The 11,572-nt window shown below is 41.1% G+C and overlaps 1 protein-coding gene across 1 annotated transcript; it reads left to right on the top strand.

The window, feature by feature from the left end:
• Positions 1-8,725: 8,725 nt before the first annotated feature.
• LOC145813347 (uncharacterized) lies at positions 8,726-10,294 on the top strand. Its single transcript, XM_082908632.1, has 3 exons — positions 8,726-8,957; positions 9,058-9,527; positions 10,142-10,294. Exons 1-3 carry the CDS (start codon positions 8,726-8,728, stop codon positions 10,292-10,294), a joined length of 855 nt encoding a protein of 284 aa, XP_082764758.1.
• The last annotated feature ends 1,278 nt before the right edge of the window (positions 10,295-11,572 follow it).

Here is an 11,572-nt window from a genome sequence, read left to right on the forward strand (position 1 = left end):
ATGGATTGTACTTATAAGACCAATCAATATCGATTGCCCCTTCTAGAGATTGTAGGTGTGACATCGATAGACATGACGTTTTCAGTTGCATTTGCATACCTCAAGTATGAGAAGGAGGATAACTACACATGGGCACTTGGTATTTTGCGTAGTGTCATGGATGAAGATACTTTTCTTTCTGTTATTGTCACAGATAGAGAATTAGCCCTTATGAATGCCATATGTACGGTGTTTCCTGGAACTACAAATTTGTTGTGTAGATGGCATATTGATAAAAATATGCTTGCTAATTGCAAAAAGATGTTTGAGATAAAGGATAAATGGGAAATGTTTATAATGAGTTGGAATATGTTGGTTATGTCATCGTCTGAAGAAGTATACATGCAATGGCCATCTTTGTTACATAGTGAGTTCAATACTTATCAAGATGCACTTCATTATGTTACCTCATCTTGGTTGGATACAAAAACGGTACGTGGTTTACTAGTGAGGTATGTAATTGTGTCATATTGTCTATTTTATTGTCTAACATTGGCATTGTGCTGTGATAGGTTCACCAGCTTCGATCATTAAATTCAAATTTCGTTTTAGAGGCATTTCCTTCAGAATTGAGATGATGTATTAAATATGTTAAAGATGTTTCCGAGCTATTGTTGGTTTGATGGGTTTTGGAGAAGAATGATGGTTACAAGTGAGAAAAGATTTACTTAAAGAGTTGCATGCGCATAGTGACCGCTACAGGAAATTATTTGGATCACAAGAGAGACTCGATGACCTTACCAATATCTTGGCATATTTTGAACCAAACCCTGGGTTGGACCGGTGGATGACGATGCCTGACATGGGTCATCTTATATCATATTTCTTCCAAGTTGAATGACCATTCACCAACTTTAAAACCATGATTTAAGCATTTAAGTATTTCGCATTCCTGCAACATAGAATTAAAATAATAAAAAAAGAAAAAGAAAAATGAGAATTAGTAAAGTTGAAACAAAATTTAAAATGTTAAATTAATGTAAGACAATGACTTACATCATTATGCCAAAATTTTGTTACTACATGACAATAAAAACTCTTCAAAATTGAAAGATCATCTGGCCCTCCAAGAAAAGGTCCAATAAGATCTTCATTAACTTTTTCAGTTGTATCTGCTGGTTGGTCTTCATAGTCATCCATGTTTGTTGGTTCATCAACAGGATCATCATCTATCTTTGTTGGTTTATCACCCAGATCATCACCTATATCTATTGGTTCATCACCCAATTCATCACTAGGAATGGCAATGGGCTGGGGCGGGGCCGGGGATTACAATCTCTGTCCTTGATCCCCGATGGAGAAAATTCCCCCGTCCCCGGCCACAATCCCTGATGGGGAACCTATCACCGTCCCCGCCCTCGCCCCCTAATGGGAACGGGTTTCCCGACCTCGAAAATTCTCTGACCAAAAAAAGAAAAAGAAAAAGAAAAAGAAAAACTATAACCAACCCCAATGAATTACACCAAATAGGGCCGAGATTATGGCAATCCAATAGTAAATTGTGAATTTATACTAGTTGTTATGAACCATAAAATTCAAGTAGCAATTCATCACAAAGAAAACATTTCATTGTTTATAGTTGTTTCTGTTCACGATTCAACAACATAATCCACAAAACAAAATAATTGCAAGGAAAAAAAAGAAAAAGAACTAATACAATCAAGATCTGGGATTTTACCAATCTCCAAATTACAAAACTATAAATTTATACAAAACAACCTAAAATCTGCAAATTTAAGCTCCATTCAACACATCAAATACAAAAAAATAAAATAAAATAAAAAATTACACGAATAACTTACAGACCGAGACAAAAACAGCAAAATCATCAACAACAACATCATATACAATAGATCAACTACCAAAGAGATCAAACCAGGATGGGATCGAAGAGAGTGCCTTGATTTTCTTCGAAGTCGACGTAGTGATGGTAATGGTGGTGGTGGTTTGTGTGGTCTCTGGTACGGTATCTGAAAACCCTAACCCTAGGAGAGAGAAAGAGACTGACAACAGCTTGAGAGAGAAGATGAGAAACGTTTCAGGGAGTGGGCTGTAGATTCGAAGCCTTCACATCTTAGATTTATCACAGATCCAGCAGAGTGGTGGTTCTTCGATTGAAGACTAGCGGTGAGTCGATGACAGGGCAACAATGGAGGTGATGACAAGGGAGAGAGTGAGAGAGAGGGTTTAGGGTGAGACGAAGATGAAGATAAAATCTAGATTAGGGTGAGAGCGATAGAGAGAGAGAGAGAGTAGTGTAAAGAAGAGAAGTGATTGAGTGAATAGAAAAGTATATATATCGGGGGATAGGTTCAGGGTGGGGTCGGAGCGGGAGAACTTATCCCCATCCCTGGCTCAAAAACTGTCGTGGAACTATTTTTTAATACCAGTTTCGGCCTTATGGGGGTAATTTTCGGGAAAAAATCGTCTTATTGGGATGGAGCGGTCCAGGTCCCCGTCAGGCCGAGTTCAAATTGCCATTCATATTCATCACCCATGTCACTGACATTCAATTGATTGCCTCCATCGTTTTCAACCTCAACCATTTTTGCTAGAGCAGCACCTATGTCATTCATGTCCTGTTCATTAACTCCACTACCTTGATCCTTAGTCTTACGAGTGCATCAAGGTCTCTTAGACGTTTTTTGAGAAAGTACAACATTACATCTCCTAGACGCTGTTGGGTGATCTCGAGTAGTTTCCACCATAGCAGTTTCCACCAAGTACAATTAGATGTTAGTCAATGATAGTGTAAGCAAATATATAAGGCAATTTAAGAAAATAGAATAAACCATAAGACAAAGACTAAGACTAATATAATATTATTCAATTGACTAAATACTACATCAACAATATTCTAGAAATTAAACAACCAAAATTATATCCCATATAATACCAAAAGCCTTCGAGTCTTATTGTTGGCTTCTCTTCTACCAATTAAAAAAAAAACAGAAAAAGAAAAAAGAAGAGACAAACTCACTTTTGTCTTGTCTTCATGTTTGGTTTTGAAAAATCTAGAAATCCCCTAGATTTTGATTTGTGTATCAATTTTAAGCAGTATATAACAATCCCAATCAAACAATCAAGACAAATTGACACAATGATTTTACATGGAAAAACCACTATTGGACACCTCCAATTGTGATAAAAAAATCACAGGCAATAGCCACAAAACAATCCACTAAGAAGATATAAATGAATTACACTGGTATACTTTCAATTACCTAGAGAATCTACGCCCGAATTGAACCAACCTCTATGTGCCTTTTCCAACCCCGTCTTCACCTCGAAATTGTCTTAACGATGAGCCACTCCAGAATCCACCAAAGCTTCAGGCTCAAATTCTTCAGAATCCATCGAAGAACAACTCTCTCTTTTGTATAGAATTAAACAAACAATTCTTTGATGTAAACTTCTAAAACCATGAGTTAAATACTCAATCAAAACATCAAAGAAAATTAGCAAAATATCTTCAGAGATAAACCTTAATATCCAAAAAGAAGATCTAGAGAAGTAATCCTAAAATCTGACAGAAACCTGTACTTATAGAAATCTGGGACTGTGAAGCTCGCTCGAGCGAAGACTCTCTCGCTCGAGCGAGGAACCAAAAACGCGTGTTTTCCATAAGTGGCTTCACTCGAGCCAAACAATCTACACTCGAGCGTAAAATCATCTCTTTCAGGTTTTTACATAGACGCAGCCTTCGCTCGAGTGAGAACTCCTTCGCTCGAGCGAGCAAGGGCGGACATGCAACTTTGAATGCAATTTTGCATTTTGCTTCGGGGGCGCTACCCCTCGACCCCGCCATGGCCCTGCCTCGGACCCGGCAAGGGACGCTGCCCCCTGGACCTCCGTGAGCTGACTGGGCAGCTCGATCCCCGTCATAATCAGCAAAGTGGCAATCTTGAAAGAATTAACATCACAAACTTCTCTACAAGGCACAATTTTGGTTGGATTCACATCCAAAAACTCATAGCCTCACTGAAAAAAAAGGTGCGAAAACAAATACAATTGAAAGGAGTTTTGTCAACCGGGATTGCCAAGAATAAAAACCTAACAGGTTTGATTGATATGTTTGCTTGAGATTTTAGTGGAAGGTGTTTATTGAATGCATAGTTTTGGTGGAAGGTATTTGATTGAAAACACAATTTGTAGTTGCGATGATCCAAAAATTACCAGGGTTGGAAAATTAAAAAAGTTTTTTCACGTAACAACCACGAATAGCTTAAATAGTCTTCCATCTGCTATATAATTTAGATTGGGTTCTAATAGTGCATCCTCAAAAAAAAAGTAGAAAAGTAAAAAAATGGCTCTTAGGGAGGCATATAATCCCCCATTTGGTTAGAGTATTTTCTAAACATTTTTTGAGCAAATAATTGAAGGATTGCCTCTATAGATGCAACTTAACTTGCATGAATTGTGAATCTGCAAATGAAGTTCATACTTTTTCATTATTTTAGTACCAACAAGAAACATAATAGTTATGCCTAGGCTGAACTTTTACACCAATTGTCATTGATAAACATAAAGTCATCATTTTGATTTCTACAATGTCTATATCTTGTTTTCTTTACATAGTTTCTTTGTTGTTCTCATTCATTTGATTAAAAGACAAATCCACAGATTAGGCTTTGTCTTAAACAGTGTATTTTCTAACGATTACGTGATTTTAGAGATTTTACTGATTATGTTTTACAAAATAGGCTTGTCTTTAATAGTGTAATTTCTTATACGGGGCTTCCGACAAATGGTTTTTATAGTTGAAAACAATTTAGAGATGTATAGTGTTACATTAATTAGTGTATAGACATTCTATTTTTATTGGCATTTTATAATTTATTTTAGATTTCTTTTATAAGGTGTGAAATTCCAAGATACGTATTCTTCGTTTCTTGCTGGTAGCAGAAGCAGCTGCGTGTTTGGAAGCAATTGTGTAGGTGAAAAGCAGAGGCATGCTTAGCACAGCCATCTACACAAATTCATTTGATTTGGTTCAAGCTTTTTGTAATAGATCCAATGTCAATTGTAGATAGCTTCCATAGTAGAAGGTATTTGGTCAATTACTAGGTCCTTTAACTTTATAAGTGTATCTAAAATTGATAGGTCTATAGTTAAGCCAACGCATATTCTAGCTCATCGTGTAAACAATATTTCTTAACTTTTATATATGTTTTTGCTTTCTTGTCCACAAAATAAATAAATAAATAAATAATATAAAAAATAAAAATAAAAATCACTTTGAAATTTCTCAATGTGATAATTATTACTCGCGTAATGCTAGAGGCCCCAAAAGTTCTACCAAAATTTCTACCAAGTGTCTCACATGGCCCATATGAGACATTTGGTAGAAATTTTGATAGAACTTTTGAGATCTCTAGCAATTTTGTTATTACCCTTCTTCTCTTAAGTTTTTCTTGATTCCCAACAATAATTAATAAACAAAACAATGAACTACAATCAAAGAAACTTCTTGTAGAGGGTCAGAAATTAAGCCCCAAACTAAGTATGGGCCTAAACACTAAGGTTGCCCCAAAGTGGCGACAGGGAATAAAAAAAGAAGCATGGCCAAAAGCTCAAGGGAAATGGGCCAACAATGGGCCAAGCAGGTTCGACCCACTAGGGGTCCAAATGGACTCCACGAAGGAAAATGCCTAAGTCAAGTTGCAGAGGCAATGCCTGCAGCGGTGAAGTTGCGGAGGGAACATGTGCAGCGGGAAAGTTGCTAAGGCACTTTGCCTCAGCGCCGCTATTCCTAATATCTTCGGTTCTGCCGCCATTTGAAGTTGTTAATGAAAAAAGAAAGCCGACGCTACTAAGTTGCAGAGGTAACACTTGCAACGGCCAAGTTGCAGAGGCACTTTGTCTCAGCATCGCTATTCCAAGTATCTTCGGTGCCACCGCCATTCCAATTAATGTCGGTACCACAGCCATCTGGAGTTGCTGAGGAAAGGAGAAAAGACGAAGCAACTAAGTTGCAAAGGTAGCACTTGCAGCGCCCAAATTGCGGAGGCATTATGTTAGCGCCGCCATCTTTAATATCTTCAGTCTTGCCGTCTGAAATTGCCACGGGAAATGACTACCTCAACAACTACGACTGCAACAACTAAGTTGCAGGGGAAATATCCTGCCAAGGTGATAGCAGGCTTTGAGAGAGGCCTCTCTCTACAAGTAGAAGCTAATGCTTGGCGCTAATAGTGGGTCCCTAGGCATTACTAGCTTAGGGCTGATAGCAGGCCCCCAAAGTTCATTTAACTTAGCGCTGATAGCAGGCCCCAAGACTTACTGGTTGGAGATGATAGCAGGCCCAAAGATACCAGTCTACTGCGACAATCCCGCAAATATGGGAACAGGGTAGCCCGAACATAAGGGCCTCCATTTCCATTACCCAGGTCATGGACCTACATTAGTCGCACAGGCAGGACTAAGGAAGCCCCCTTGGGCTTGGTACTAAGGTATAGCATGGCTGATAGCAGGCTTGGTTGTGGCCTTCGCCTTGGGAAGCTGGGGAGTTTGTGGTTAGGTGGCTAAGAGTGGAGGCTTCGCTGAGGTGAACACGAATGTAGTCGATAGCAGACTAATGGAGTCCTAAGAATGCTTGTACTGGCCAAATAGAATTGAGAAGGCAAGTACAGTGGCAAGGTTCACCGCTGCAAGTGCACTTGCTGAGGTTCAAGCTGAAAAGGCAAGAGCAGAGGCAAACACTTCTGCTGCAACTTCACTTGCTGAGGCTCGAAAGGGAGTTGCAGCACTAAACACTCCCATCACAACTACACTTATTGAGGCTCAAAAAGGTAGTTGCGGAGGCAAACAGATAGTGCACAGTACATGCAGAGAGACATGTAGCACCTTCAGCCTTGTGGCTTAAGACAGAATATTCCATGTGGTCCTCTGGGACACATGTCTTCACTCTATTTGGCCACTTGGTGTCTTCTTGGTACCAAGGAAAAGCCTATAAATAAGACCCATTTCCCAATATTCAAAAGAGGAATTTTTGGGGATTTAGGGGAGATGCTGCCCATTTTGGTACTGCCATACATTCTTTCTTGAGCTACTTGCTTCACCCTCACCTAGCTATACACTCTCCAACTCCCATACAGTTGCTGCCTCTCATTCTCCAGCCACTTCCACCATTATTAGACTATTAACATAGTTTTGCCTCTCTAACCTTGAACCCCTCTTACATTTCTGGCGACTCCATTGGGGAGGTTGCTTTGTTGATGGTTCATACCCAGAGTGGCTTGCACACTTCATTGGAAAATATGGTAGAGGATAAAGTTCAACAACCTCCACGACAACAAAGCTCTTCCAATGGCGAAGCATCACATGCGAAGGACCATAACCACAATGTTGTGATTGAGGCAGTTCAGTTACTCCAGGATATGCAGAGGGAGATCTTGGCAGCTTTGCAAACTCTCACTGAGGCTATTATGGCCATTGCTTCTAGACCAACTCCAGTGCAAGCACCTTCACCTGTAGCAGTCCCAAACCCAGTGCCTAACTTGTTCCCTAAGGTTCGGGCTCTGATCTAGGTGTCTCTAGTGGTACCTCAGGCGAATGGTACGGCTGCTGGTTCAACTACCCAGGAGCAGACTGGACCATTCCAACCCACTCATTTTGTTACTCTAGCCGATGTACAAGCTATGCTCGAGCAGATGCGCAACAAGAAGCAACTACCATCTTTCCCAGACCCAGATGTGAAGCCCCCATACTCTCAGGAGATATTGACCATGCCATACCCAACTGGATATACAGTGCCCAAGTTTATTAAGTTTAATGGAAAACAAGCCAATGCCAGAGAACATGTGGTGAGGTTCATTGAAACTCTTGGTGTCCATGGCAGTGACCACTCTCTGCGCCTTCGGGAGTTCTCCAAATCACTTACTGAAAGGGCTTACAGCTGGTTTGTGAACTTGGCTCCCAACTCGATCAAGAGTTGGGAGTAGATGGTGAACAAGTTCCACACGAAGTTCTTCCAAGTCCAAGAGAAAGTTATAACCCTCACACTTGGGCGAGATGTCCAAAAAGAAGGCAAAGATATACTGGACTATGTTAAGCGGTTCCAAGATAAGGCTATTGACTGTCATGAACTAGTGGATGAGGCTCATTTAGTCAGTATATGTGTGGATAGTGCCATATGAGACCACACAATTTTCTTGGTGAACCATAATTTGCCTATCTTTTCAGCCTTGATTGAGGCAGCTAGGAACCTCAGTACCACTGGTCCTTTACACAGATCTCGTGACAGCCACCGTTACTCTCGCATGAATAGATTTTTTGTGGTAACCTCTACAAGAGGGAGCCACTCATAAGCGGAGGCGTCGTCCTTTCGAAAGAGAAATGGTTATGAGGACAAAAATTCATATCCTTGCAGTCTTGAGAATGTTAAGGCCTTGTTAAAGAATGAGTAGCGGATGGTGAACTTACTTTGCCTCCAGTTGATGTCACTCCAACCAAGAAGGACAAAGAAAGCCCAGATTATTGTGTCTATCATAGAACCACCAGACACCCTACTAGGGATTGTTGGACTTTGAAAACTATCTTCAAGAAGAAAGTTGATGCGAATGAACTGAAGTTCAAAGATGCCGGTAATCATGACGTGAGGAAGGACCCTTATTCTAATCACAAAGAGAATGAGAAGAATGTACATATGATTGGGTACCTTGGGCCCGTGCACGATTAAGTGCACATGGCGTCCTATTATGATAAGTTAGAAGAAATCGCCAGCGGCCAGCTCTCGGAAACAGTACCTGCGGAGGCAAAACTCGCAGAGGATACTCATCTTCAAGCCTTGCAAAATTCTGTCAAGTTTCGTACTTTCTTTGACCAGCTGGGGTTGAGCCAAGCCGCCAGGTTGGAAACAACAAATGCCCTCCTCAACATCTCTGATGTGCACCATACTGAAATGCTGAGGCTAAGGAGTATGTGCCTCGGCATATCTAGGAAGATTATGGGCCGTTACTTTTTCAGAGGCAGACAAAGCATACCCATTTCCTCATAACCGTCCTCTTTTTGTCACAGCTTACATCAATGATGTAAAGTTCAAGCATGCTTTCCTTGATAGTGGGGCATCTATAAATATTATCACTACTGATACCTTTGCAAAGGCTGGTATCCCTGAGTGCAGGATGATTTGCCAACCGATCATTGTAACGGGTTTTGGTGGTGAGAAAAAGGTTACTAAGGGCCATGTTCTAGTGGACTTAGCAATCGGTGAGATCCGTTCTGCAACTAAATTCCATGTGATTGAAGCAGACACAAATTATCATATGATACTTGGCGGAGCTTGGATGCACCGATATGGGACTATCCCGTCCAGTTATCACCAATGCGTGAAAGCAAAGTTAGGAAAGCGCACAGTGACCATAAATGCGTCTGAAAGGCCATTCAGAATGGAAGAGGCACACTATTTGGATGTAGTTTTCTTTACTGAGTTGTCAACAGATGAAACTCTAAGGATTAGTAAAATTGCAGGGGGTAAAATTGCTGAAGTGAGAAGACATTCGAGATGTTGAGGTTGCTCTAGAAAGCATTGGACAGAAAAGAAGTAGCAAGTCCACAAGTCCTCCGCCCAAGATTGTTAAGGTGGGCAAGGGCGGCAAGACAGTTTACTACCTATGACGGTCTTGAGGGCCAGACTTTATACCTTGGGAGGATGGTCCCCAAACGAATAAGTGTGATGGTGATGAATCCCAAGAAGGGTTGGTGGAGACGCCTCAGCTCGCCCCTGAATGCATGCAAGATAGACCCAAACTGCAGTAGGAGGTACTTGCTGAGGTCAACCTCAGTGACTTACTTGGATAGAGCAAGCCAGTGTTTATCAGCGATAATGGCTCCAGTAGCTAAGGCAGAATTGATAACACTACTATAGCGGTACAATGATATCTTTGCTTGGACATTTGATGAAATGCCTGGTCTTGACCCATCCTTTGTCACCCACCATCTGGACACTTTTCCCAACTCTAAACCAATCAAGCAACATGCTTGAAAGTATCACCCTGATCTTGAAGCAAAGATTAAGGCAGAGGTAGAAAAGTTGCAGAGGGCCAAGTTCATTGAGCCTATACAGTACCCAACCTGGCTAGCAAATATTGTGCCTGTGTAGAAGAAGAACGGTCAGATTAGGGTCTGCATAGACTTTCACGACCTAAATAAGACCTGCCTGAAAGATGAGTTTCCATTGCCCCATGTTGACACACTTGTTGATTCTACTGCAGGCCATCAGATGTTCTCCTTCATGGATGGGTTCAGTGGTTAGAACTAGATCAAAATGGCACCAGAAGATATAGAAAAGATGGCTTTAAGAATGCCCTTGAGAAATTTTTTCTATACGGTGATGCCCTTTGGTTTGAAAAACGCGGGGGCAACCTACCAACGGGCTATGACTGTAGTGTTCCATGACATGTTACATCATGAAGTGGAAGTATATGTGGATGATCTAGTGGTTAAGTCTACTGAGGAAAACTGACACCTCTGAGACTTGGAAAAAGTTTTTCAGCGTTGTTGCAAATTCTGCCTAAAAATGAACCTTCTCAGGTGTGCCGGAGTGACCGTCGACAAGTTCCTTGGCTTTCTTATACACCAGCGGGGAATTGAAGTAGATAGGGATAAGATCAAGTCAATCATGGAGATGCCACCACCACACTCTCAAAAGGCCTTGAAGAAATTCTTAGGCAAAGTGTCATACCTCAGGAGGTTCATTCCAACCCTTGCTGAGATACCCTTTTCCTTTGGGACACTGCTAAAAGGGAATCACAAGTTTGAATGGTTATAAGAACACCAACAAGCATTTGATGTCGTGAAGAAAGCACTTACCTCTCCACTTACAATGATTGCCCCACAACTCGGAAAGCCTCTGCCACTGTACCTAACCTCTACACCTTGGTCTATTGGAGCTCTACTTGTCCAAAACATAGATGGCATTGGGAAGCCAGTCTACTACATCAGTCACAAAGTCAATGGTGCCAAGTCTCAATATACCCAATTGAGAGGCATTGTTTAGCCTTAATGGTTACAGCGCAGAAATTGCGCTACTATTTTTTGGCACATCCGATCCAAGTTGTAACCCGGAATGATCCAGTCTGCTAGTTGCTAAGCAAGCCCGCTTTGACTGGAAGAATGACAAGATGGCTTTTGGCCTTAGCAGAATATGACATCACTTGTGTTACTCCCAAGGCTATTAAGAGCCAAACACTTGCAGACTTACTGGCCCAATTCCTATCTGGTGAACATGAACCTGCAGAGGTACCCCTACCAAGTGAGGTCTATGTCTTAGCAACTGCAATTAAGTCTTATTGGGACTTAAAATTTGATGGAGCTTCCGGAGCTAGGAAAGGTAGAGCTGGCATGATACTAACTAGTCAAGAAGGAGAAAAGTTTCATCTATCATATAAGCTTGACTTCGAATGTTCAAACAACGAGGCTGAATATGAGGCATTGATACTGGGTCTAATTGCTGCCCAAAAGAAGGGACTCCGCAGGTTAAACATTTAGGGCGACTCCTAGCTAGTTGTCAAGTAAACAATGGGTGATTTCG

This window comes from Camellia sinensis, chromosome 15 (genome assembly GCF_055761805.1).
Source record: "Camellia sinensis isolate YWXY chromosome 15, ASM5576180v1, whole genome shotgun sequence".
Lineage (NCBI taxonomy): Eukaryota > Viridiplantae > Streptophyta > Magnoliopsida > Ericales > Theaceae > Camellia > Camellia sinensis.